The sequence below is a fragment of the Enhydra lutris genome, unplaced genomic scaffold (genome assembly GCF_002288905.1).
Source record: "Enhydra lutris kenyoni isolate GAN:26980312 unplaced genomic scaffold, ASM228890v2 scaffoldscaffold71, whole genome shotgun sequence".
Taxonomy (NCBI): Eukaryota; Metazoa; Chordata; class Mammalia; order Carnivora; family Mustelidae; genus Enhydra; species Enhydra lutris.
Window position 1 is genome coordinate 3154633 of NW_019154155.1, and position 23156 is coordinate 3177788.

Consider the following 23156-nt stretch of genomic DNA (forward strand, 5'->3'; position numbering starts at 1 on the left):
TGCCTTCTACAGATGAGAAAGTCAAAGAAAGTACTAATACTATTGTGGCTTGTTGAAGGAATGCTAAATTTCAATCAGAGATCAGTGAAAATGAAGGATTTCTTTTTCACATTCAAAATCATTAACCCACTAACTTCTTTTCTCGGGCACCCAGCGGATCCACAGACCACAGGTGAAGAATGCCGATACTCTAGAGAATGAGGAGACACAGATGTGAAGAGGTAATGTTTAATCATTTTCCAGAACTGAAAAATAACATGAGTTCCTAAAACTGAATAGGTACACCAATGCCCAAGTACGAATAAAGACATATCCAGCACCCAAATGCTTTCTGGTTAAGACTGCAGAACAGTAAGATTATGAGAAAGTCTTAAAAGTATTCAAAATGAAAACAAATTGCTTACCTACCAAAGACCCAAAAGTAATGAATAATATCTTAATAATGCTGATATAAAATTGTCAGTCTAGAAATATATCCCAACTTAGTCATCATTCAACTATGAAAGGACTAGACATTTCAGACCCAGAAGGAAAAGTTTCTGTCAGTGCAGATCATCACTGAAGAAAATACTTATAGAAACTAAAACCAGAAGAAATGAGTATTTTGGTAGAAGCAGTGATGGACATTAGAAAAAGAATCAACACAGTATGTGAGAAAAGCTAAATCTGTATTGCCTAAAAGACATAATCAGAGAGATGAATAAAAGCAAAGTTGAAAAAACACGCAAAGTGAAGTTTGGGCGGGAATAACTTTCTAAATTCTTTGCTATACTTTGAGAAGAGAATGATAATGACAAATTTAATTAGAAAGTATTAATTTATCTCCATGCATATAAAATATAAAGAGTAATCATTACAAGAATGTAACCGTAACCACTAAAGGGAAATATGGCAGGGAGAATAAGGAGAAATTTAATAATCCAACCAAAGGTCAGAAACAACAACGACTACAAAAAAAAAAAAAAGAAAGAAAAGAAAAGAAAAAGAAAAAGCACAGTATATAAAACATAATACCATAGAAATATGTCAAATAAATCAGTGATCTTAATAAATATAAATAGTTAAATTCACCTATTAAAAGTTAGAAACTTAGGGGGGATTAAATCGCAAATCCAGAAATTTAACCCCTAGCAAAACAATTGAAACATAATGATAAACCTCACATGAGAAAGCAAATCTGGTTGGATTAAAGACCTAAATATGAAAAATGAAAGTGTTTTTGAAAGAGTTCCCTCCCTTCACTAATGCTCAAGCAGTAGTGTCCAATAAACCCAAGTCCCCAAGTCCCTTATTATCCCTAAGTAATAATAAAAATTACTTTTATTATTATGAAAATAATCAATTATTTTCATTATTCTGTTATTGGATGAAACTTTTTTTTTAGATTTTATTTTTTAAGTAATCTCTACACCCAATGTGAGGATTGAATTTACAACCCTGAGATCAACAGCTGCACACTCTGTTGATGCAGAAAGCCAAGGCAGCCCTTTTATTTTTTGTTAGTGGATGAAACTTTCAATGCTTCCAAATGCTTTTGCTTGCTGAATTGACTAAACGTACTACGTTTTGTTTTGATATTTTATGATTTTTCCTTTTTTTTTTGGAACTGCTAGAATTAAGGAAAACCAGCCATACCATAAACTGTCAGTTACCATGAGGCACAAACTGCTTTCCTTGTTTAAGTATATTCAAGACGGTAACCTGTGATAAATGAAAAATAAACATTTGGGGCAAGAAATGTGTTTATGCAAGCTGAGATCAATCAATAATTCATTCGTTAATTGCACATTTGTAGACACTGATTTTTTTTAATCAATGAATTGTTTCAAAAAACACTAAAACAGAAGGAATTAAATTCCCAAGATACCATTTTCAGACCATTACACAACTAGATTAAATTATTAATTTCCTAGAGAAATACAGGTGGTCAAAATTGACCCTTATTAAACATACAGGTTTAAAAAGACAAATTTCCATAAAAGAAGAATTACACTATTAAGGGATTATTTTTAAAAAAATTCATCAGACCCATATGATTTCACGGAGAATTCCATGAAACCTTTAGAGATCAGAGCATCCAACTGTCCAAAAATTATTCCAGAACATTGATAATGAAGGAAATCCTCCTAATTTTTGAAGCATGAATAACATCATTACCTAAACTTTACAAAAAACAGCACACCAAAAAGAAAGCTACAGACCAATATCATTCATGTATATAAGTATGAAGGTTCTAGATAAAATATTAGCAGGTAGAATTGAACATCATTGTAAGGAAAGAATATACTGTGACCAAGGAAAATTCATTCAATGAGTGCAAAATTGTTCCGGTATTAGAAAATCCATTAACATAATACACTGTATTAATACACCTAAAGGATATATAAATATAAATATCATCATAAATGCTAATGAGCCTTTGAGAAAATTTAACAGCCATTCAATACAAAGTAGAAACTGATATTTATTTATTTGTTTTTTATAAAATACACATTCACATCATCTTACTTAATAGAGGAACACCAATTGCATTTCCCTTCAGGCTGGGAAAAAGCAAGGATGCATACTACCTCCACTTGTTTCTCAATTGCTCTACTGATACTGGGATGTGGAGTGAGATAAATCAGTTGGAGACACAGAGTTGGAAAAGAAGGTGTAAAGGTATATTTGCAGATGCTAGGACTGCATACCTGAAAAATCCTAAGGAGCTAACATAAAATGGACTCAAACAATAAAAAGTTCAGTAAGGTTGTTTAAATAAAATTAATACATAGCAATCAGTGGCTTTCATATTCAAAACAATACTTTGTCAGAGGATTATAATGGTAGATAGGATAAAACCTCATTTATAGTTCAGACAAAGATGAGCAGAGATGTTTAGGGATAAACTTCACAAGAAGTATGTAAACTCATTAAACTTATTCTTGTTAAACTTAACTAGAAATATGTCAAGAAAACTTTTAAGTTCTCCTGAAAGGACAAAAATAGACTTTAATGAATGGAAAAACATCCTATGTTTTTGGATAAATGATGTCAGTTTGCCCTAATTTATGAATTAAACATAATCCTAATAAAAGAATATGCTTTTTCTTGAACTAAACAAGTTAACACTCAAGTTCATATGGAAAAATAAGCAAGAACTGACAAAGAGATGTTGAAAGAGTCAGTACAAGGGTACGTGGATGTGTATGCGTGAGAGAGAGAGACAAAGAGAGAGAATAATCCTATTAGACTTTAAAATATCTTCTAAATCCTGTTTAACAAGGTTGGTACTGGGACCTGAATAGAAAGTCTAGCAGAATAGAGCAGAAAACATACAAACAGACCCATGTGAATACGGAAATTTAATACATGATAAAGGTTATGCTTCAAATTGTAGCAGCAAAGGTAGAATTTCTAGTTAATCTAATTGTTGGAACCTCTCTTTGGCTGACTGGAAAAGATAAAATTAGATGCAGACCTTGCACCATATACCTTACACAAGAATAACCTCTAAATGTATCAGGGATCTACAATTATCTTTTTTTTTTAAAGATTTTATTTATTTATTCATGAGAGACAGAGAGAGGAATGCAGAGGTTTCATTTCTGAGCAGGATCCTAACACCATGGGATCATGACCTGAGCTGAAGGGAGACGCTTAACCGACTGAGCCCCTATTTAAGGCGCCCTCTACAATCTATCTTGATGCAAAAGGGAAAGCCAGACCAATAATGGGGCTGACGACTTCCTCTTTCTGTAAGGAAAGTTTCAAACTATGGTTTAAAATCCAGATTTAATTAAAAAAAAAAAAAGAATAATTTTGAGTATATAAACATTAAAAATTAGTAGAAAGTGTTAATAGGAGAAATGTTAATATTCAGAATATATATACATTTAAATCCCTATAAATCTGTTTTACAAAGTAACTAAAGAAGCAGAGCAGATGGAGTAAATTCCAGAAGCAGCAGCCTTAATAACAGAACAAAAATATGAAAGATGCTTAACCACCCTAGTCACCAGGGAAATGAAATGTAAAATAACACACGATAACACTCATCACCATGAAAAAGATCATAAACTCTGACACTGAAACGATGGTAAAAGGTGAGAAAAGAGACTCACACTGCTCACGGAATTATAAATCAGCACAAAGCACCTGGAGGTATGCTGGCCAAGTTTGGCAAAGTTCAATATGTTCACATCAGAAACCAACACCTGTGAAATTTGGTAGAATAGCCAACCCAGAGCAGTGCTCTTCGTGGCTGTCTGAAAGAAGTCTGGAAAACTAGGTGCCCATTACCCATTTTTAGGTTCACACTGTGTTTTACATAAATTTAAGTATTTGCAAAAGATACCATTTCTGCCACATTAGAAACACTGTCATTTTGAAAGAAGACCCATCACTTTACAGTGTATTTGATGGAATCGAAAAGTCACGGAGAGTTGATTCCCACCAGCTTTGCGTTATGATCCAATATGTTAAAATTTTTTGCTTAAATTGTCCAGCTTTGACTGAGAGCTTTTGGACTGGGAACTCTTTCATTTGGCCCCTTGTCCTTTTGATGAACTCTTGCTGTTTTGATTTTTGAGCACATCGCATTCACTGGTGCTGCAAAATGCTCCAAATTTATCCTCTATATTCACTGCCCCAGTCCTAGAATTTGCCATTGCTCTGAAGAATCCCGATTCCTTTTATTGCAGAATGGTATGAGAAACCAAGAACTGTGGGCACCTGGATGGCTCAGTCGGTTAAGCGACTGCCTTTGGCTCAGGTCATGACCCTGGGGTCCTGGGATGGAGCCCAGTGTTCTGGCTCCCAGCTCAGCTCAGCAGGTGTCTGCTTCTCCCTCTGCCCCTCCCCCTGCTCTCCCTTTCTGTAGCTCTCTGTCTCAAATGAATAAATAAAATCTTAAAAACAAACAAACAAACCAAGTACTCATTGCCACTGATTTTATTTTCATTACTTGATCTCTCATTTCTAGAATTTGAATTTTGTTATTTTCCAAATCTGCCATTTTCATACTATTTTGACTTTGCCTTATCTTTATATATAGTTTTTTTGTCCTCTTTGAGCATTTTACTCATGTTTGTTTTAAAATCTCTTACTTTGCTCTACTACTTAGAGTTTTAGGGGATAACTTGTAGTGGCTGCTGACTTTTTGTCTTTTCATTATTATATTATTATTATTATTATTACAGTTAACTCATTTTCAGCAAGGGATTTTACCATAGGTGTTTTTATGTCATGGGTAATGGGATAATTTCTTCACTGTAATTTGGCTTTAATGTAGTTAACATTAGTTTTCTAGCTTTGAGCTCTTATACAATGAGGTAGTATGGGTTTAGTCCTCCGATCTTAGCCAAAGCAAAGGCCTATCACTCACGATTTCTTGTGGGTAACTCAACCCATGGACCAAGATGGGTTCACAGCATCTTTAGACTACTAGGCAAATTGTTTCAAACATCTTTCATGGGGACCAGGATTTACAAGGTATCTCAATCTGGGCATTTCACGCGCGCTCTATCGCTCTCTCTCTCTCTCTCTCTCTCTCTCACACACACACAAACACACACAAACAAACACCCAGAGATATGCCTTGGTATCACAGTCCTGTAATGTATTAAATTCCAGCCTCATGGATCGAAAAAATAAACATCGTTAAAATGTCTATACTGCCTAGAGCAATCTATACCTTCAATGCCATTCTGATCAAAATTCCACCAGCAGTTTTCAAAGAGCTGGAGGAAACAATCCTAAAATTTGTATGGAATCAGAAGAGACTCCGAATTGCTAAGGAAATGTTGAAAAAGAAAAACAAAACTGGGGGCATCATGTTGCCTGATTGCAAGCTTTACTACAAAGCTGTGATCACCAAGACAGCATGGTACTGGCATAAAAACAGACACATAGATCTGTGGAAGAGAGTAGAGAGCCCAGATATGGACCCTCAACTCTATGGTCAAATAATCTTTGACAAAGCAGGAAAAAATATACAGTGGAAAAAAGACAGTCTCTTCAATAAATGGTGCTGGGAAAATTGGACAGCTATATGAAGAAGAATGAAACTCGACCATTCTTTTACACTGTACACAAAGATAAACTCAAAATGGATAAAAGTCCTCAACATGAGGCAGGAATCCATCAGAATCATAGAGGAGAACATAAGCAGTAACCTCTTCGATATCAGCCACAGCAGCTTCTTTCAAGATATATCTCCAAAGGCAAAGGAAACAAAAGTGAATGAATTTTTGGGACTTTATCAAGATCAAAAGCTTCTGCACAGCAAAGGAAACAGTCAACAAAACAAAGAGGCAACCCACGGAATGGGAGCAGATACTCACAAATGACACTACAGACAAAAGGCTGATACCCAGGATCTATAAAGAACTTCTCAAACTCAGCACACACAAAACAGATTATCATGTCAAAAAAGGGGCAGAAGACATGAATAGACGCTTCTCCAATGAAGACATACAAATGGCTATCAGACACATGAAAAAGTGTTCATCATCACTAGCCATCAGGGAGATTCAAATCAAACCACATTGAGATACCACCTTACACCAGTTAGAATGGCCAAAAATTAGCAAGACATGAAACAACATGTGTTGGAGAGGATGTGGAGAAAGGGGAACCCTCTTCCACTGTTGGTGGGAATGCAAGTTGGTGCAGCCACTTTGCAGAACAGTGTGGAGATTCCTTAAGAAATTAAAAATAAAGCTTCCCTATGACCCTGCAATTGCACTACTGGGTATTTACCCCAAAGATGCAGATGTAGTGAAAAGAAGGGCCATCAGTACCCCAATATTCAGAGCAGCAATGGCCACGGTCGCCAAACTGTGGAAAGAATTAGAATGCCCTTCAGCAGATGAATGGATAAGGAAGATGTGGTCCATATACACTATGGAGTATTATGCCTCCATCAGAAAGGATGAATACCCAACTTTTCTATCAACATAGACAGGACTGGAAGAGATTATGTGGAGTAAAGTAAGTCAAGCAGAGAGAGTCAATTATCATATGGTTTCACTTATTTGTGGAGCATAAGAAATAACACGGAGGACATAGGGAGATGGAGAGGAGAAGGGAGTTGGGGGAAATTGGAGGGGGAGATGAACCATGAGAGACTATAGACTCTGAAAAACAATCTGAGGCTTTTGAAGTGGGAGTAGGGGGTGGGAGGTTGGGTGAGCCTGGTGGTGGGTACTATGGAGGGCACATATTGCATGGAGCACTGAGTGTGGTGCATAAACAATGAATTCTGGTACACTGAAAAGAAATTAAAAAAAAAAAAAAAAAAAAAAGAAACCTAAAGTCCCAGCCCTTAAGCTCTATGACCTCCTGATATCTTATGTATCTTGGCTTTGGCTTTTTTTACTCTGCTCGGACAATGAATTTCTTCTTTGTTACTGGGACCTAAGAATGAGCTTGTCTTGGTTTCTAGTTGAGATGTATTTATAAGTATTTGAGCAATATTTATAAGTATATAATATATATTTATAAATATTTATTTGCTCATTCATTCATTCATTCACTCATAAGGAAACTAGTATTTACAAGTGTTTGAAACAGGAGTAAATTTTCCCATGTTCTTTCACTTTATTTATCTAATGAAGTCACACCTATATTACTGACTATGTGCTAGGCATCCTTTTGAGAAATTTACAAATAATAACTTAATCGCCATCACATCCCCATTGGGTGCAGAGGATTTACAGTTTACACTGTGATATTAAGGTCTACTGATTTCCTTAAGTTTCAGTTCAAATGCTTCCTTCTCTGTGACATCATCTCAGATTACCCTGGGAAGATTTTATGCTTTTTCTCTTATGCCCTCACTATATTTTGGACTTTCATCAGAACAAAGAATTGTATTGTTCTAACTTGTTTGCATGTTTCCTAACAGACTTTAAAATTATTAAGGGCAGGATCCAGGCATTTTATTGCTGTAGAAATAGCAACTGTTCTGGTACATAAACATGTTTAGTATATTTTTGCTGAATTTTTAAAAAAGAATGAATTATATCATGTATGAATGAATTATATCACATATGAATGAAAAGTAGCATGTCAGAATGAAGGCAGCATATCAGACTTCGTACTTTTCTTGTGAATGATTTTGCTGTAAGAAATGTAAATATAGTTTAAATCCACGGTAATTACCTTTTTTCTTAAAGGGAATAATTGTCATCCTTCTATGACTATCATTTGAGCACATATCAAAATTTAAACTTGTGATATTTAAACATGTATATTTCAGAGATATGTTTATAAATGCAAAATGATCTAGACCCTACAAAACCCATATTCATTGTTTTCAGGATATTCTAGAATCACTCTCACTTTATTCAGGCCAGGAATAGTAATGGTACTGGACTCAGAAGTATAAAGTGAAAGACAGTTTATGGTAAGAATTTATAGAAGAAAATATGAATATAATATAATCATTTAGAGGAGTCTGGTTGTAAATCAAAGAATAAATCACTCAAGGGACCACTTAGAAGAGAATATACCCAACAAACATGGACTTTGGAGTCAGATCTGAATTTGAATCATCCGTTGGCTTCTTTTTTTCTATCTATCTATCTATCTATCTAATCTATCTATCATCTATCTATTTAATAATGTTGGCTACTTTTTAATCTTTGCTTAGAACCTGCTGGAATCTAGATCTTGGGGATATAATGGGGATAAAGTTGCTTATTTTAAAGGTGGAGTTGATGATTAAATGAGATAAATTATGGGACAGTGCATAGATCCTGGCAGTTAAAGAGATGCAGTATTTCTCAGTTCATGCCTTCCATCCTTACCCCATTCCTCCAGGAATTTTTTACAATTTCAATATTTTCTTAATCACTTTGCCTGTTAACACCCAGGTTATGAGACACACCGCCCACTCCCCGCCCCGCCCTTACTATCACCTTTTAGAAAGCAAGAGGATACTCTTCTGCCATTTCTTTTTTTAGCAAGGGCCTGCTGTATAACCAGCAGATTATGCCCTGATGGGACAACATAAGATAAATTTTTTTTTAAAAAGGTTTTATTTATTTATTTGACAGACAGAGATCACAAGTAGGCAGAGAGGCAGGCCGAGAGAGAGGCGGAAGCAGGCTCCCTGCCGAGCAGAGAGCCTGATGAGGGACTTGATCCCAGGACCCTGAGATCATGACCTTAGCCAAAGGCAGAGGCTTAACCCACTGAGCCACCCAGGTGCCCCAAGATAAATGTTTTAATTTTGAGATCCATCTATTTTAAAACAGTGAAGTAAATTACTTCAAAAAGGAGTCAGGTATCTCTACAACTCATATTATTTTATAATTTTGAATTGGTTTTAATGGGATTATTTTTAAAGATATTGAATCATTTTTCTATCCTAGAAAAGTAAAATGTTCTTCTTCCTAACTATAATAATTCTGTAATATTGATCTTGTGATCCTTTGTCAAAATTAATGAAATTATTCTAATGTAATTAGAGTCACAGTTTATATTCATGCTGCAAATATTCTGTAAGTGGGTAAGATGAATTGAACCCTCATTTGCTTTTGATTAACATTTAATTAGATATTAAAGATAAAAAATACATAACTTCCTAACTTTCATTCTACTTAGTGTGATTATCTACTTGGTATAATAAGGATAATAAAAATGATTATTTGTATTCAACTTTCAGTTTACAAAATACTTTTAACCTAATAGCTAATTAAATCTTTCCCAAAATACATTGAGATATATATTACTATCAACATTTTATAGATGAAAAAAATAGTTTCAAAAGGTTAGTTTGAGCAAGGTCACAAGACTTCTCTCTGTAAAACCAGGATTCTTACTATATTTAATTTCCTTTATGATACATAATATATTAGGATATTAATTGTTCTGCATATATTTCAAGTTCAAACACTGAATATAATTTTAAATGATACCTTAGACTTTAGGCTCTTGTTTTAAAAAAATAGTATTTGATTTTGTTAGAAAATACAAATATAATATTGGAATAAACAGTTATAGCAATAAACATCATTCATTCAGTAGTGCATTGATAAACTGAAGTACACATAAGCACACAGAGACTCTTACAAAGAATACATTTATAATCTGGTACTAGGTGATTTTGTATATTCTGACATTATGTAAAGATAAAACAAAGGTTGAGGATATCATGCTAAGTGAAATAGAAACACTGTATGATTTCACTTACAGGACATGCTTCGAGTTATCAAATTTGTGGAGACAAAGTAGAATGGTGGTTTCCAGGGTTTGGTAGAGGTGAGAATGGGGAGTCATTTACCGGCCACACAGTATTAGTTTTGGAAAACGAAAAGAATTCTGGAGGTGGAGGGTAGTGATGGTTGTACAACATCAGGAATGTACTTAAAACTTTTGAACTGTGGGGGGGAGGAGTCAAGATGGCGGAGAAGTAGCAGGCTGAGACTACTTCAGGCAGCGGGAGATCAGCTAGATAGCTTATCTAAAGATTGCAAACACCTACAAATCCAATGGGAGATTGAAAAGAAGAAGAACAGCAATTCTAGAAACAGAAAATCAACCACTTTCTGAAAGGTAGGACTGGCGGAGAAGTGACTCCAAAGCCACGGGAAGATAGACCGCGGGGGCAGGGGCCGGCTCCCGGCAAGCGGCGGAGCAACGGAGCACAAAATCAGGACTTTTAAAAGTCTGTTCCGCTGAGGGACATTGCTCCAGAGGCTTAACCGGGGTGAAGCCCACACAGGGTCAGCGTGGCCTCAGGTCCCGCAGGGTCACAGAAGGATCGGGGGTGTCTGAGTGTCACAAAGCTTACAAGTATTAGAACCGGGAAGCTGGCTACAGAGACAGAGCCAAGGAGTGAGCTCTAAACTCGGGGATACCTTGAACCGGTCGCAGGCTCTGTCAGCTTGGAGCGCGGCCAGAGGCAGGGTGACGGGAGTAATTGGGCGCTGTTCTCTGAGGGCGCACTGAGGAGTGGGGCCCCGGGCTCTCGGCTCCTCCGGGCCGGAGACCGGGTGGCTGCCATCTTCATTCCCGTCCTCAGGAACTCTACGGAAAGCGCTCAGGGAACAAAAGCTCCCGAAAGCAAACCCGAGCGGATTACTCAGCCCAGCCCCGGGTAAGGGCGGTGCAACTACGCCTGGGGCAAAGACACTTGAGAATCACTACAACAGGCCCCTCCCTCAGAAGAACAACAAGAAACCCAGCCAGGACCAAGTTCACCTACCAAGGAGTGCAGTTTCAATACCAAGGAGAGTGGAGGAATTCCAGACGAGGAGAAAGCAAAGCACGGAACTCATGGCTTTCTCCCCATGATTCTTTAGCCTTGCAGTTAATTTAATTTTTTTTTCTTTTTCAATTTTTTTTCTCTTCTTCTGCTAAATTTTTTTAACTTTTACCCTTTTCTTTTTTAATGTTTTTTAACTAGTTTATCTAATATATATATATATTTTTTCCTTTTTATATTTTTTCTTTATTGGTTTTCTTTTTTTAATAGTTTTTTTTTTTTTTTCTTTCTGAACCTCTTTTATCCCCTTTCTCCCCCTCATGATTTGGGATCTCTTCTGATTTGGCTAAAGCAAATTTTCCTGGGATTGTTGCCACCCTTCTAGTATTTTACTTGCTCCTTCATATACTCTTATCTGGACAAAATGACAAGGTGGAAAAATTCACCACAAAAAAAAGAACAAGAGGCAGTACTGAAGGCTAGGGACCTAATCAATACAGACATTGGTAATATGTCAGATCTAGAGTTCAGAATGACGATTCTCAAGGTTCTAGCCGGGCTCAAAAAAGGCATGGAAGATATTAGAGAAACCCTCTCCAGAGAGATAAAAGCCCTTTCTGGAGAAATAAAAGAACTAAAATCGAACCAAGTTGAAATCAAAAAAGCTATTAATGAGGTGCAATCAAAAATGGAGGCTCTGACTGGTAGGATAAATGAGGCAGAAGAAAGAATTAGCGACATAGAAGACCAAATGACAGAGAATAAAGAAGCTGAGCAAAAGAGGGACAAACAGCTACTGGACCATGAGGGGAGAATTCGAGAGATAAGGGACACCATAAGACAAAACAACATTAGAATAATTGGGATTCCAGAAGAAGAGGAAACAGAGAGGGGAGCAGAAGGTATATTGGAGAGAATTATTGGAGAGAATTTCCCCAATATGGCAAAGGGAACAAGCCTCAAAATCCAGGAGGTTCAGAGAACCCCCCTCAAAATCAATAAGAATAGGTCCACACCCCATCACCTAATAGTCAAATTTACAAGTCTTAGTGACAAAGAGAAGATCCTGAAAGCAGCCCGGGAAAAGAAGTCTGTAACATACAATGGTAAAAATATTAGATTGGCAGCAGACTTATCCACAGAGACCTGGCAGGCCAGAAAGAGCTGGCATGATATATTCAGAGTACTAAACGAGAAAAACATGCAGCCAAGAATACTATATCCAGCTAGGCTATCATTGAAAATAGAAGGAGAGATTAAAAGCTTCCAGGACAAACAAAAACTGAAAGAATTTGCAAACACCAAACCAGCTCTACAGGAAATATTGAAAGGGGTCCTCTAAGCAAAGAGAGACCCTAAAAGTAGTAGATCAGAAAGGAACAGAGACAATATACAATAACAGTCACCTTACAGGCAATACAATGGCACTAAATTCATATCTCTCAATACTTACCCTGAATGTTAATGGGCTAAATGCCCCAATCAAAAGACACAGGGTATCAGAATGGATAAAAAAACAAAACCCATCTATATGTTGCCTACAAGAAACTCATCTTAAACCCGAAGACACCTCCAGGTTTAAAGTGAGGGGGTGGAAAAGAATTTACCATGCTAATGGACATCAGAAGAAAGCAGGAGTGGCAATCCTTAGATCAGATCAATTAGATTTTAAGCCAAAGACTATAATAAGAGATGAGGAAGGACACTATATCATACTCAAAGGAACTGTCCAACAAGAAGATCTAACAATTTTAAATATCTATACCCCTAACGTGGGAGCAGCCAACTATATAAACCAATTAATAACAAAATCAAAGAAACACATCGACAATAATACAATAATCGTAGGGGACTTTAACACTCCCCTCACTGAAATGGACAGATCATCCAAGCAAAAGATCAACAAGGAAATAAAGGTCTTAAATGACACACTGGACCAGATGGACATCACAGATATATTCAGAACACTTCATCCCAAAGCAACAGAATACACATTCTTCTCTAGTGCACATGGAACATTCTCCAGAATAGATCACATTCTCGGTCCTAAATCAGGTCTCAACCGTTATCAAAAGATTGGAATCATTCCCTGCATATTTTCAGACCACAATGCTCTGAAGCTAGAACTCAATCACAAGAGGAAATTTGGAAAGAACCCAAATACATGGAGACTAAACAGCATCCTTCTAAAGAATGAATGGGTCAACCAGGAAATTAAAGAAGAATTGAAAAATTTCATGGAAACAAATGATAATGAAAACACAACGGTTCAGAATCTGTGGGACACGACAAAGGCAGTCCTGAGAGGAAAATATATAGTGGTACAAGCCTTTCTCAAGAAACAAGAAAGATCTCAGGTACACAACCTAACCCTACACCTAAAGGAGCTGGAGAAAGAACAAGAAAGAAACCCTAAACCCAGCAGGAGAAGAGAAATCATGAAGATCAGAGCAGAAATCAATGAAGTAGAAACCAAAAAAACAATAGAACAAATCAACGAAACTAGGAGCTGGTTCTTTGAAAGAATTAATAAGATTGATAAACCCCTGGCCAGACTTATCAAAAAGAAAAGAGAAAGGACCCAAATAAATAAAATCATGAATGAAAGAGGAGAGATCACAACTAACACCAAAGAAATACAGGCAATTATAAGAACATACTATGAGCAACTCTACGCCAACAAATTTGACAATCTGGAAGAAATGGATGCATTCCTAGAGACATATAAACTACCACAACTGAACCAGGAAGAAATAGAAAGCCTGAACAGACCCATAACCAGTAAGGAGATTGAAACAGTCATCAAAAATCTCCAAACAAACAAAAGCCCAGGGCCAGATGGCTTCCCGGGGGAATTCTACCAAACATTTAAAGAAGAACTAATTCCTATTCTCCTGAAACTGTTCCAAAAAATAGAAATGTAAGGAAAACTTCCAAACTCATTTGATGAGGCCAGCATCACCTTGATCCCAAAACCAGACAAGGATCCCATCAAAAAAGAGAACTACAGACCAATATCCTTGATGAACACAGATGCAAAAATTCTCGCCAAATTACTAGCCAATAGGATTCAACAGTACATTAAAAGGATTATTCACCACGACCAAGTGGGATTCATTCCAGGGCTTCAAGGTTGGTTCAACATCCGCAAATCAATCAATGTGATACAACACATTAATGAAAGAACAAGAACCATATGATACTCTCCATAGATGCTGAAAAAGCATTTGACAAAGTACAGCATCCCTTCCTGATCAAAACTCTTCAAAGTGTAGGGATCGAGGGCACATACCTCAATATTATCAAAGCCATCTATGAAAAACCCACCGCAAATATCATTCTCAATGGAGAAAAACTGAAAGCTTTTCCGCTAAGGTCAGGAACACGGCAGGGATGTCCGTTATCACCACTGCTATTCAACATAGTACTAGAAGTCCTAGCCTCAGCAATCAGACAACAAAAGGAAATTAAAGGCATCCAAATTGGCAAAGAAGAAGTCAAACTATCACTCTTCGCAGATGATATGATACTATATGTGGAAAACCCAAAAGACTCCACTCCAAAACTGCTAGAACTTGTACAGGAATTCAGTAAAGTGTCAGGATATAAAATCAATGCACAGAAATCAGTTGCATTTCTCTACACCAACAACAAGACAGAAGAAAGAGACATTAAGGAGTCAATCCCATTTGCAATTGCACCCAAAACTATAAGATACCTAGGAATAAACCTAACCAAAGAGACTAGGAATCTATACACAGAAAACTATAAAGTACTCATGAAAGAAATTGAGGAAGACACAAAGAAATGGAAAAATGTTCCATGCTCCTGGATTGGAAGAATAAATATTGTGAAAATGTCTATGCTACCTAAAGCAATCTACACACTTAATGCAATTCCTATCAAAGTACCATCCATTTTTTTCAAAGAAATGGAACAAATAATCCTAAAATTTATATGGAAACAGAAAAGACCTCGAATAGCCAAAGGAATATTGAAAAAGAAAGCCAAAGTTGGTGGCATCACAATTCCGGACTTCAAGCTCTATTACAAGGCTGTCATCATCAAGACAGCATGGTACTGGCACAAAAACAGACACATAGATCAATGGAACAGAATAGAGAGCCCAGAAATAGACCCTCAACTCTATGGTCAAGTCATCTTTGACAAAGCAGGAAAGAATGTCCAATGGAAAAAAGATAGCCTCTTCAATAAATGGTGTTGGGAAAATTGGACAGCCACATGCAGAAAAATGAAATTGGATCATTTCCTTACACCACACACGAAAATAGACTCAAAATGGATGAAGGACCTCAATGTGAGAAAGGAATCCATCAAAATCCTTGAGGAGAACACAGGCAGCAACCTCTTCGACCTCAGCCGCAGCAACATCTTCCTAGGAACATCGCCAAAGGCAAGGGAAGCAAGGGCAAAAATGAACTATTGGGATTTTATCAAGATCAAAAGCTTTTGCTCGGCAAAGGAAACAGTTAACAAAACCAAAAGACAACTGACAGAATGCGAGAAGATATTTGCAAACGACATATTAGATAAAGGGCTAGTGTCCAAAATCTATAAAGAACTTAGCAAACTCAACACCCAAAGAACAAATAATCCAATCAAGAAATGGGCAGTGGACATGAACAGACATTTCTGCAGAGAAGACATCCAGATGGCCAACAGACACATGAAAAAGTGCTCCATATCACTCGGCATCAGGGAAATACAAATCAAAACCACAATGAGATATCACCTCACACCAGTCGGAATGGCTAAAATTAGCAAGTCAGGAAATGACAGATGCTGGCGAGGATGCGGAGAAAGGGGAACCCTCCTACACCGTTGGTGGGAATGCAAGCTGGTGCAACCACTCTGGAAAACAGCATGGAGGTTCCTCAAAATGTTGAAAATAGAACTACCCTATGACCCAGCAATTGCACTGCTGGGTATTTACCCTAAAGATACAAATGTAGTGATCCGAAGGGGCACGTGCACCCGAATGTTTATAGCAGCAATGTCTACAATAGCCAAACTATGGAAAGAACCTAGATGTCCATCAACAGACGAATGGATAAAGAAGAGGTGGTATATATACACAATGGAATACTATGCAGCCATCAAAAGAAATGAAATCTTGCCATTTGCGACAACGTGGATGGAACTAGAGGGTATCATGCTTAGCGAAATAAGTCAATCGGAGAAAGACAACTATCATATGATCTCCCTGATATGAGGGAGAGGAGATGCAACATGGGGGGTTAAGGGGGTAGGAGAAGAGTAAATGAAACAAGATGGGATTGGGAGGGAGACAAACCATAAGTGACTCTTAATCTCACAAAACAAACTGCGGGTTGATGGGGGGAGGGGGGGTGGGGTTATGGACATTGGGGAGGGTATGTGCTATGGTGAGTGCTGTGAAGTGTGTAAACCTGGAGATTCACAGACCTGTACCCCTGGGGATAAAAATATATGTTTATAAAAAATAAAATTAAAATTAAAAAAAAAACTTTTGAACTGTGAGATTAAGAGTCACTTATGGTTCTGGGGGGAGGGGGTTGGGAGAGGGGGTTGGGGTTATGGACATTGGGGAGGTTTTGTGCTATGGTGAGTGCTGTGAAGTGTGTAAACCTGGCGATTCACAGACCTGTACCCCTGGGGATAAAAATATATTATATGTTTATAAAAAATAAAAAAATTAAAAAAAGATAATGATGGAAGAAAGATACAAATAAATAGAAAAAAACTTTTGAACTGTATACTGAGAAGTAGTTAAGATGGCAAATTTTCTGTTTTTGGTGGATTAAACATAGCATAGAGTGGTACTTTTTACTTCCTTTGGATTTTAGTAAGTTAATGACTAGTTAATAAGTGGAACATCATGAGGATAAAGACAATTAATTAGTAGAATAAGATATGATCTGTTAATGACTACTAAAATATTATTCCAGTACATATCCGGGTATCTTCCATAAGAGAGTTTATATATGAACAAAATTCTTACCTCAGGTCCTGAAATGGGTCGGCTCTTACGAGGGGGGTCTCCACTGAATGTTCAAAAAGAGCACCCTCGGGCCCTAAACAAAACCAGAGATGCAACATTTTACAACGGTAAAACAAATGACATCAAACTAATTAAACATTTAGTCTCTATATTAAAGCACAAGCAGATTTTTATCTTGTTGCTGAATTTGTACAGATGTGAGCAAGAAAATATAATTGATGTATAGCAACTAATGTATAGGATTTTTAAACTCTTTCGATAAACTGAGATTATTCTAAGAGTGTCAGTGGCACTCTTTTACAAGGAACTATAATTTCGTAACTAGTTTTTAAATGTATAACAATTACTTAACATAACCAGTTAGTGATGTTATAGTGTAATATGTATATGATGAATATGATGTAATCATTGTAATGCACATAAGTACAAAGAAGGCATAAACCCTATAAACAGAAACATATTACCATTAAATAAGAGCAGTAATTTCTCTATCATTGAAATGGTCAACCTTCAAATTATCTGATCGTACTTCTGTTATTATTATTTGGTCTCAAAGTAAATATTCCTCAGAACCTATCTGCATATATTAAAATAGATGCTTCATAAATGGTTTCATAAAATGACTTTTAATAAATCATTGATTTTCAATGTAACTGTATTTCCCTTGTGTATGCATTCATATTTAATATTCCCAGCTATGATTATATAAAAATGTATAACTGGTGCAACATCTGTTTCTTGTGGAAAATAGAACATATAGTTTGGGGTCATATAATCTAAATTGTAGACAGGGGAAAAAAGTTCCACAATAAAATATCATTATATAAATAATGCATTTAAATAACAGTATAATATGATCCTGTATAAATATTATTTGTATAAGGAAAGTATAGTAATAGAAAAGCCCAGTCTTACAATGTTAACTTTTTTTTTTTTAAAGAATGTATCACCATGATTAGACATAGTAAATGGTCTGGTCATTTCCGCTATAAAATACCAGTAGTATTTGGATAATACCATCCTTCTTTCTCTCCTGAATCTTAGAATACTTTATGATGAATGGATACTCATGTGAAGATCTGTAGGAAGACTATGGTACAAAATGAGTTGGAATGGCAGTGAAGACTTCACAGACAGAACCCAACACTGAAGGGGAAATTGCTGTAGGCTGCTCTATTCTTCCCTACCCATAGGTTCTTTTAATTACAGAAGTAGAGTTTGGCATGAATACCTCTGTTCAAACAGCACATAATATATACCCAAACATCTGCTAGATTTTTATGTCTATATTGATAACTAGTAAGATTGATTCCACACATACATTGAGTACTTATGGACTGAAATGAGTTTTTCAAGTGGTACAAAAACAAAAGATATTTCCATTGCCCCACCTCACAGTCAAACCTTCACATAACATCTCTACGGCTTTCAATCCATTCCATTCCTCCACCACTGCAAACTGCCTTTTGCCTCAATACTCCAAGGAAGATGCTCTTAAGATAATCATGACCTCCATGATGACACATTCAATGACAGTTTCTGTTCTCATCTTTTCTGGAAACCAGATTCTGGGAATGCAGTCTCTCTTGGCATCAAGAAAATGGCTCCTGTGACTTTCCTCTCACCACATTATCTGTTTCACACTTTCCTTGAGTGGCTACCTATCTTTTCCCTGGTTGGGCTCTAATACTGGCATCTCTCAGAGCTCAGTTGGGTGATGATGTTCCCATTTATATCTCTTGTCAAGACCTCTTCTCTGTGCAACAAAGAGCTCACATATCCAAGGGCTGACTCTAGCATATGCACTTGGCTGTTTCATAGATATCTTGCAACTATGCATCTAAAACATTAACCATCTATTCTCTTTGCCTTGCAAATGTGTTCTCCTCTTCCGTCTTCTCCATTACCCAAAGAATAATGTCATCATCCAGAAACAAATATAATCTTTCCATCTTTGGAAAGATTTTGGATCTTTGGATCTTTTGATCATCAAAGATGATCCCCTCTCTCAATTCCTGCCACCCATTTGATCTACTGGCAAGACTTTATATGTCAGTGACCACTTCAGTGACCACTGTTACCTAGCCCAGGTCACCAGGGGATAGAGACTGTCTTAACTACAGTTGACATCCTCCTAACTGGTCTTACTGTTTCCTCTCTTTCCTCTAAGCAATCTATTCTCCCTTATAATGATTATATTGATCTTAAAATGTACAGCAAATCAAAGAGTACCCCGTTTGAAACAACTCTTCCATTGCATTTTAAAAATTTTCTTATGTTACATTACTTACCATACAGTACACCATTAGTTTTTTTTTAAAATATTTTATTTATTCATTTGACAGACAGAGATCACAAGTAGGCAGAGAGGCAGGCATAGAGAGGAAGGGAAGCAGGCTCCCTGCTGAGCAGAGAGCCCAAAGTGGGGCTCGATCCCAGAACCCTGGGATCATGACCTGAGCCTAAGGCAGAGGCTTTAACCCACTGAGCCACCCAGGTGCCCCCATCATTAGTTTTTGATGTAGTGTTCCACGACTCATTGTTTGCCTATAACACGCAGTTCTCCATGCAATAGGTGCCCTCCTTAATACCCATCACCGGGCTCACTCATCCCTCCACCTCCTTCCTTCTAAAACCCTCAGTTTGTTTCCCATAGTCCATAGTCTTTCAGGTTTGTCTCCCCCTGGTTCCCCCCCCTCATTTTTCCCTTCCTTCTCCTAATGTCCTCCATGCTATTTTTTTATGTTCCACATATTATCATATGGTTTCACTCTTCCATTGCATTTAAAACAAATCCTAAATCCTTATAATGGAAAACAAGTATATGCAAAAACTTGTTTCTCTGTGTCTCCTCTTATACCAGGCTTTGTTGCAGACTTAAATATAATTAAAAAATAAAAAGCCATGAAATAATAGGCATAGATAAGTTCAAATAGAACAGCTATCAAAATGAATGTTAATGTTTTAAACTCCTTATTAAAAACCAAAGTCTATTAGACTGGGTTTAAAAAAAATTCCAACAACACCTCTCTTTCAAGAGAAATGCAAATCATTTAATATGAGGAGAATTTAGGTTGGGAGGATAATTTAAAGAGGCCATCAAGCTCCTCTTACAGAAGTTTACTGAAGTCATCCCACAAAGAAGTGATGCTTAGGATCATTGAAACCACCACAATTAAAAGGGGAATGTCAACACACTTAAGAGAAGCAAAGCTGGAGTATTACTGGACCACTGAATTAATCACACTAAAGCTACCCTGACTCCAGACTTTTCATGTAAGATAATATATATTTTTATCATTTAAGCCAGACTTAATTCGGTCTTTTGTTCCTTTCACCTGAAGATTTTTAACCAATTGGCCGGGTCATCAACTGTTCATAGAGCTTCATTACAAAGTGTTTGGAGATCTTGGGTATGTTCTTAAAGGATATGGTGATCTCTTAACATCTTCTAGATAATCTGTCAAGTATCTGTTTAAGGGACCTGGATTTATCATCTTTGTTTATGTTCACTTTTTCAGCTGTTGAAATCCTTTTCTCCAGATCCTCTTTTGTCAGTGGCTTTGTGAGTGACTCCACCATTTCTACTCCATCACTTCTGACCTCATGTAAGCCTGCTTAGCTGCACAGATGCAAATAAATAGACTGGCTTATCATTAAATCTTGTTTTCCTCAAGGGAAGCTAGATACCATTACAAGACCATGTTTTTATTAATAAAAGTTGGGGAAATGAACCCAGCCTAGCAAATCCCTGCCAAGGAATTAAAGTATATTTTTTGCCAGAAGTCAGTTTTGGTAATGGTATAAAAATTTTTTTCAAGACGAAATTTTGATGCTACTTCAATAATATGTTCTACAACCGCAGTTAACAAAAGGGGCATACTAACTTTGGTCACTTGGTGACCAATTCTATTTTTAGGGGGAAAAATGAGACTGCTTAAAGGCCTTAGTCAATTTCAAAATGAGTTTGTTATATTATTTAATCTCCCCCATAAATATGATTTAAAAACAACTCTTCAGTTTCCTAGCTGACTAAAGTCTAAATGGAACTTAAGACTTTTTAAAGAATGCTACCTTACTGAAATATATTTGACTCATAACACTGAGTAAATGTAAGGTGTAAAACATGTTAATTTGATACATTTATATATAATTGTCATTGTAGTGATAATTAGCATCCTTATCATACTACATAATGGTCCTTTATTTTAGTGAGTGCAGTAATTAAGTTTTAGTCTCTTAGCAATTTTGATGACTATTATACAATAATTATACAATAATGTTTTCTATATTCATTATACTGTGCCTTAGATCTCTAGGACTTATTTATTGCTCATTGCAAGTTTGTACCCTTAAATAACATCTGCCCTATCCCTCATTCACTGGTAACTATTGTTTTATTCTTTTTTTTTTTTTAATGAGTTTCGCTTTTTTAGAGTCCACATGTAAGTGATATCACACCAGTACTTGTTTTTCTCTGACTTACCTCACTTAGCATAATGTGTTCAAGGTCTATCCACTTTGTTACAAATGGCAGGATGTCCTTCTTTATCATGATAGGATAATATTCTACTGTATATCCTAATATATCTTTGTCCATTCATCTGTTGATGGCCACTTAAGTTGTCTTCCTATCTTGGCTATTGTGAATAATGCTGCAATAAACATGGGAGTTTATATATCTCTTCAATATCCTGTTTTCAATTCCTTTGGGTATATACTCAGAAGTGGAATTGCTGGGTAATATAGCAGATCTATTTTTAATTTTTTGAGGAAACTCAATACTATTTTCCACAGTGGTTGAGACAATTTACATTCCCAACAACAGTGTACTTCTTTTCTCCACATCCTCACCATCATGTTTTCTCTTACTTTCTTGATGAAAGCCACTCTAATGGATGTAAGGTGATATTGCATTATGGTTTTGATTTGTATTTCCTAGATGAGTAGTGGTGTTGAACATTTTTTCATGTACCTATTGAAAATTTGGATATCTTTCTTCTTAGAAAAATATCTATATAATTTCTTTGCCCATTTAAAAATCTGACTTTTTTTGGTTTGCTTTTGAGTTGTACGAGGTTTTTGTTATTCTCACTGTTATTCATTTGTATGAGTTCTTTATGTATTTTAGCTATTAACCCCTTGTCTGATACGTGGTCTGTAAAACTTCTCCACACTTTGTAGGTTGGTTTTTCATTTTGTTATTTGTTTATTTTGTTGTTTGGAAGCCTTAAGTTTTATGTAATCCCTTTTGTTGGCTTTTGCTTTTGCTCTTTGTGCTTTTGGTGTCATGTCCAAAAAATCATTGCCAAGACCAGTGTTGACAATCTTCTTTATGTTTCCTTCAAGGAGTTTTATAGCATCAGCTCTTATGTTCAAGTCTTGGATTCATTTTGAGTTAGTGTTTGTGAGTGGTGTAAGACAGATATCAAATTCACTGTTCTGCATGTATTTATCCAGTTTTCCTAACACCATCCTTTCCCTATTGGGTGTTTTTGGTTCCCTTGTTGAATATTAATTGAATGTATATGTGGGGGTTAATTCTGGGTTCTCAATTCTGTTCCATTGGTCTATGTATCTCTTTTTATGCCAGTACCATACTGTTTTTATTACTACAGCTTTGTAGTACAGTTTGAAACCAGTGTGATATGTTTAGCTTTTGTTTTTTCCCTCTCAAGATGGCTTTGGCTCTTAGGGGTCTTTTGAAGTTCCAAATAGTTTTTTATATTTCTGTGAAGAATGCATTGGTTTAGTGGGCAAGGATTGAGTTGAATCTATAGATGGCTTTGAGTAGTACAAACATTTGCACATTATTGATTCTTTTGGTCCATGAATATGGGGTGACTTTCCATTTGTTCGTGTCTTCTTCAATGTCTTTCAATAAAGTCTGGTAGCTTTTATTGTATAGATCTTTTACTTCCTTGGCTAAATTTATTCTTTTTGTTGTTGTTGTTTTTTGAT

At 36.4% G+C, this 23156-nt stretch overlaps 1 protein-coding gene across 2 annotated transcripts in view; it reads right to left on the reverse strand.

Annotated features, from left to right (window-relative positions):
* Positions 1-23156, reverse strand: part of LOC111159921 (sarcoglycan gamma) — a 142273-nt gene that overhangs the window by 6252 nt on the left and 112865 nt on the right. For both annotated transcript variants that reach the window (XM_022522603.1, XM_022522602.1), the window contains exon 6: positions 17196-17268. In XM_022522603.1, coding sequence (XP_022378311.1) covers positions 17196-17268 — 73 coding nt within the window. The remainder of the gene's footprint in view (positions 1-17195; positions 17269-23156) is intronic.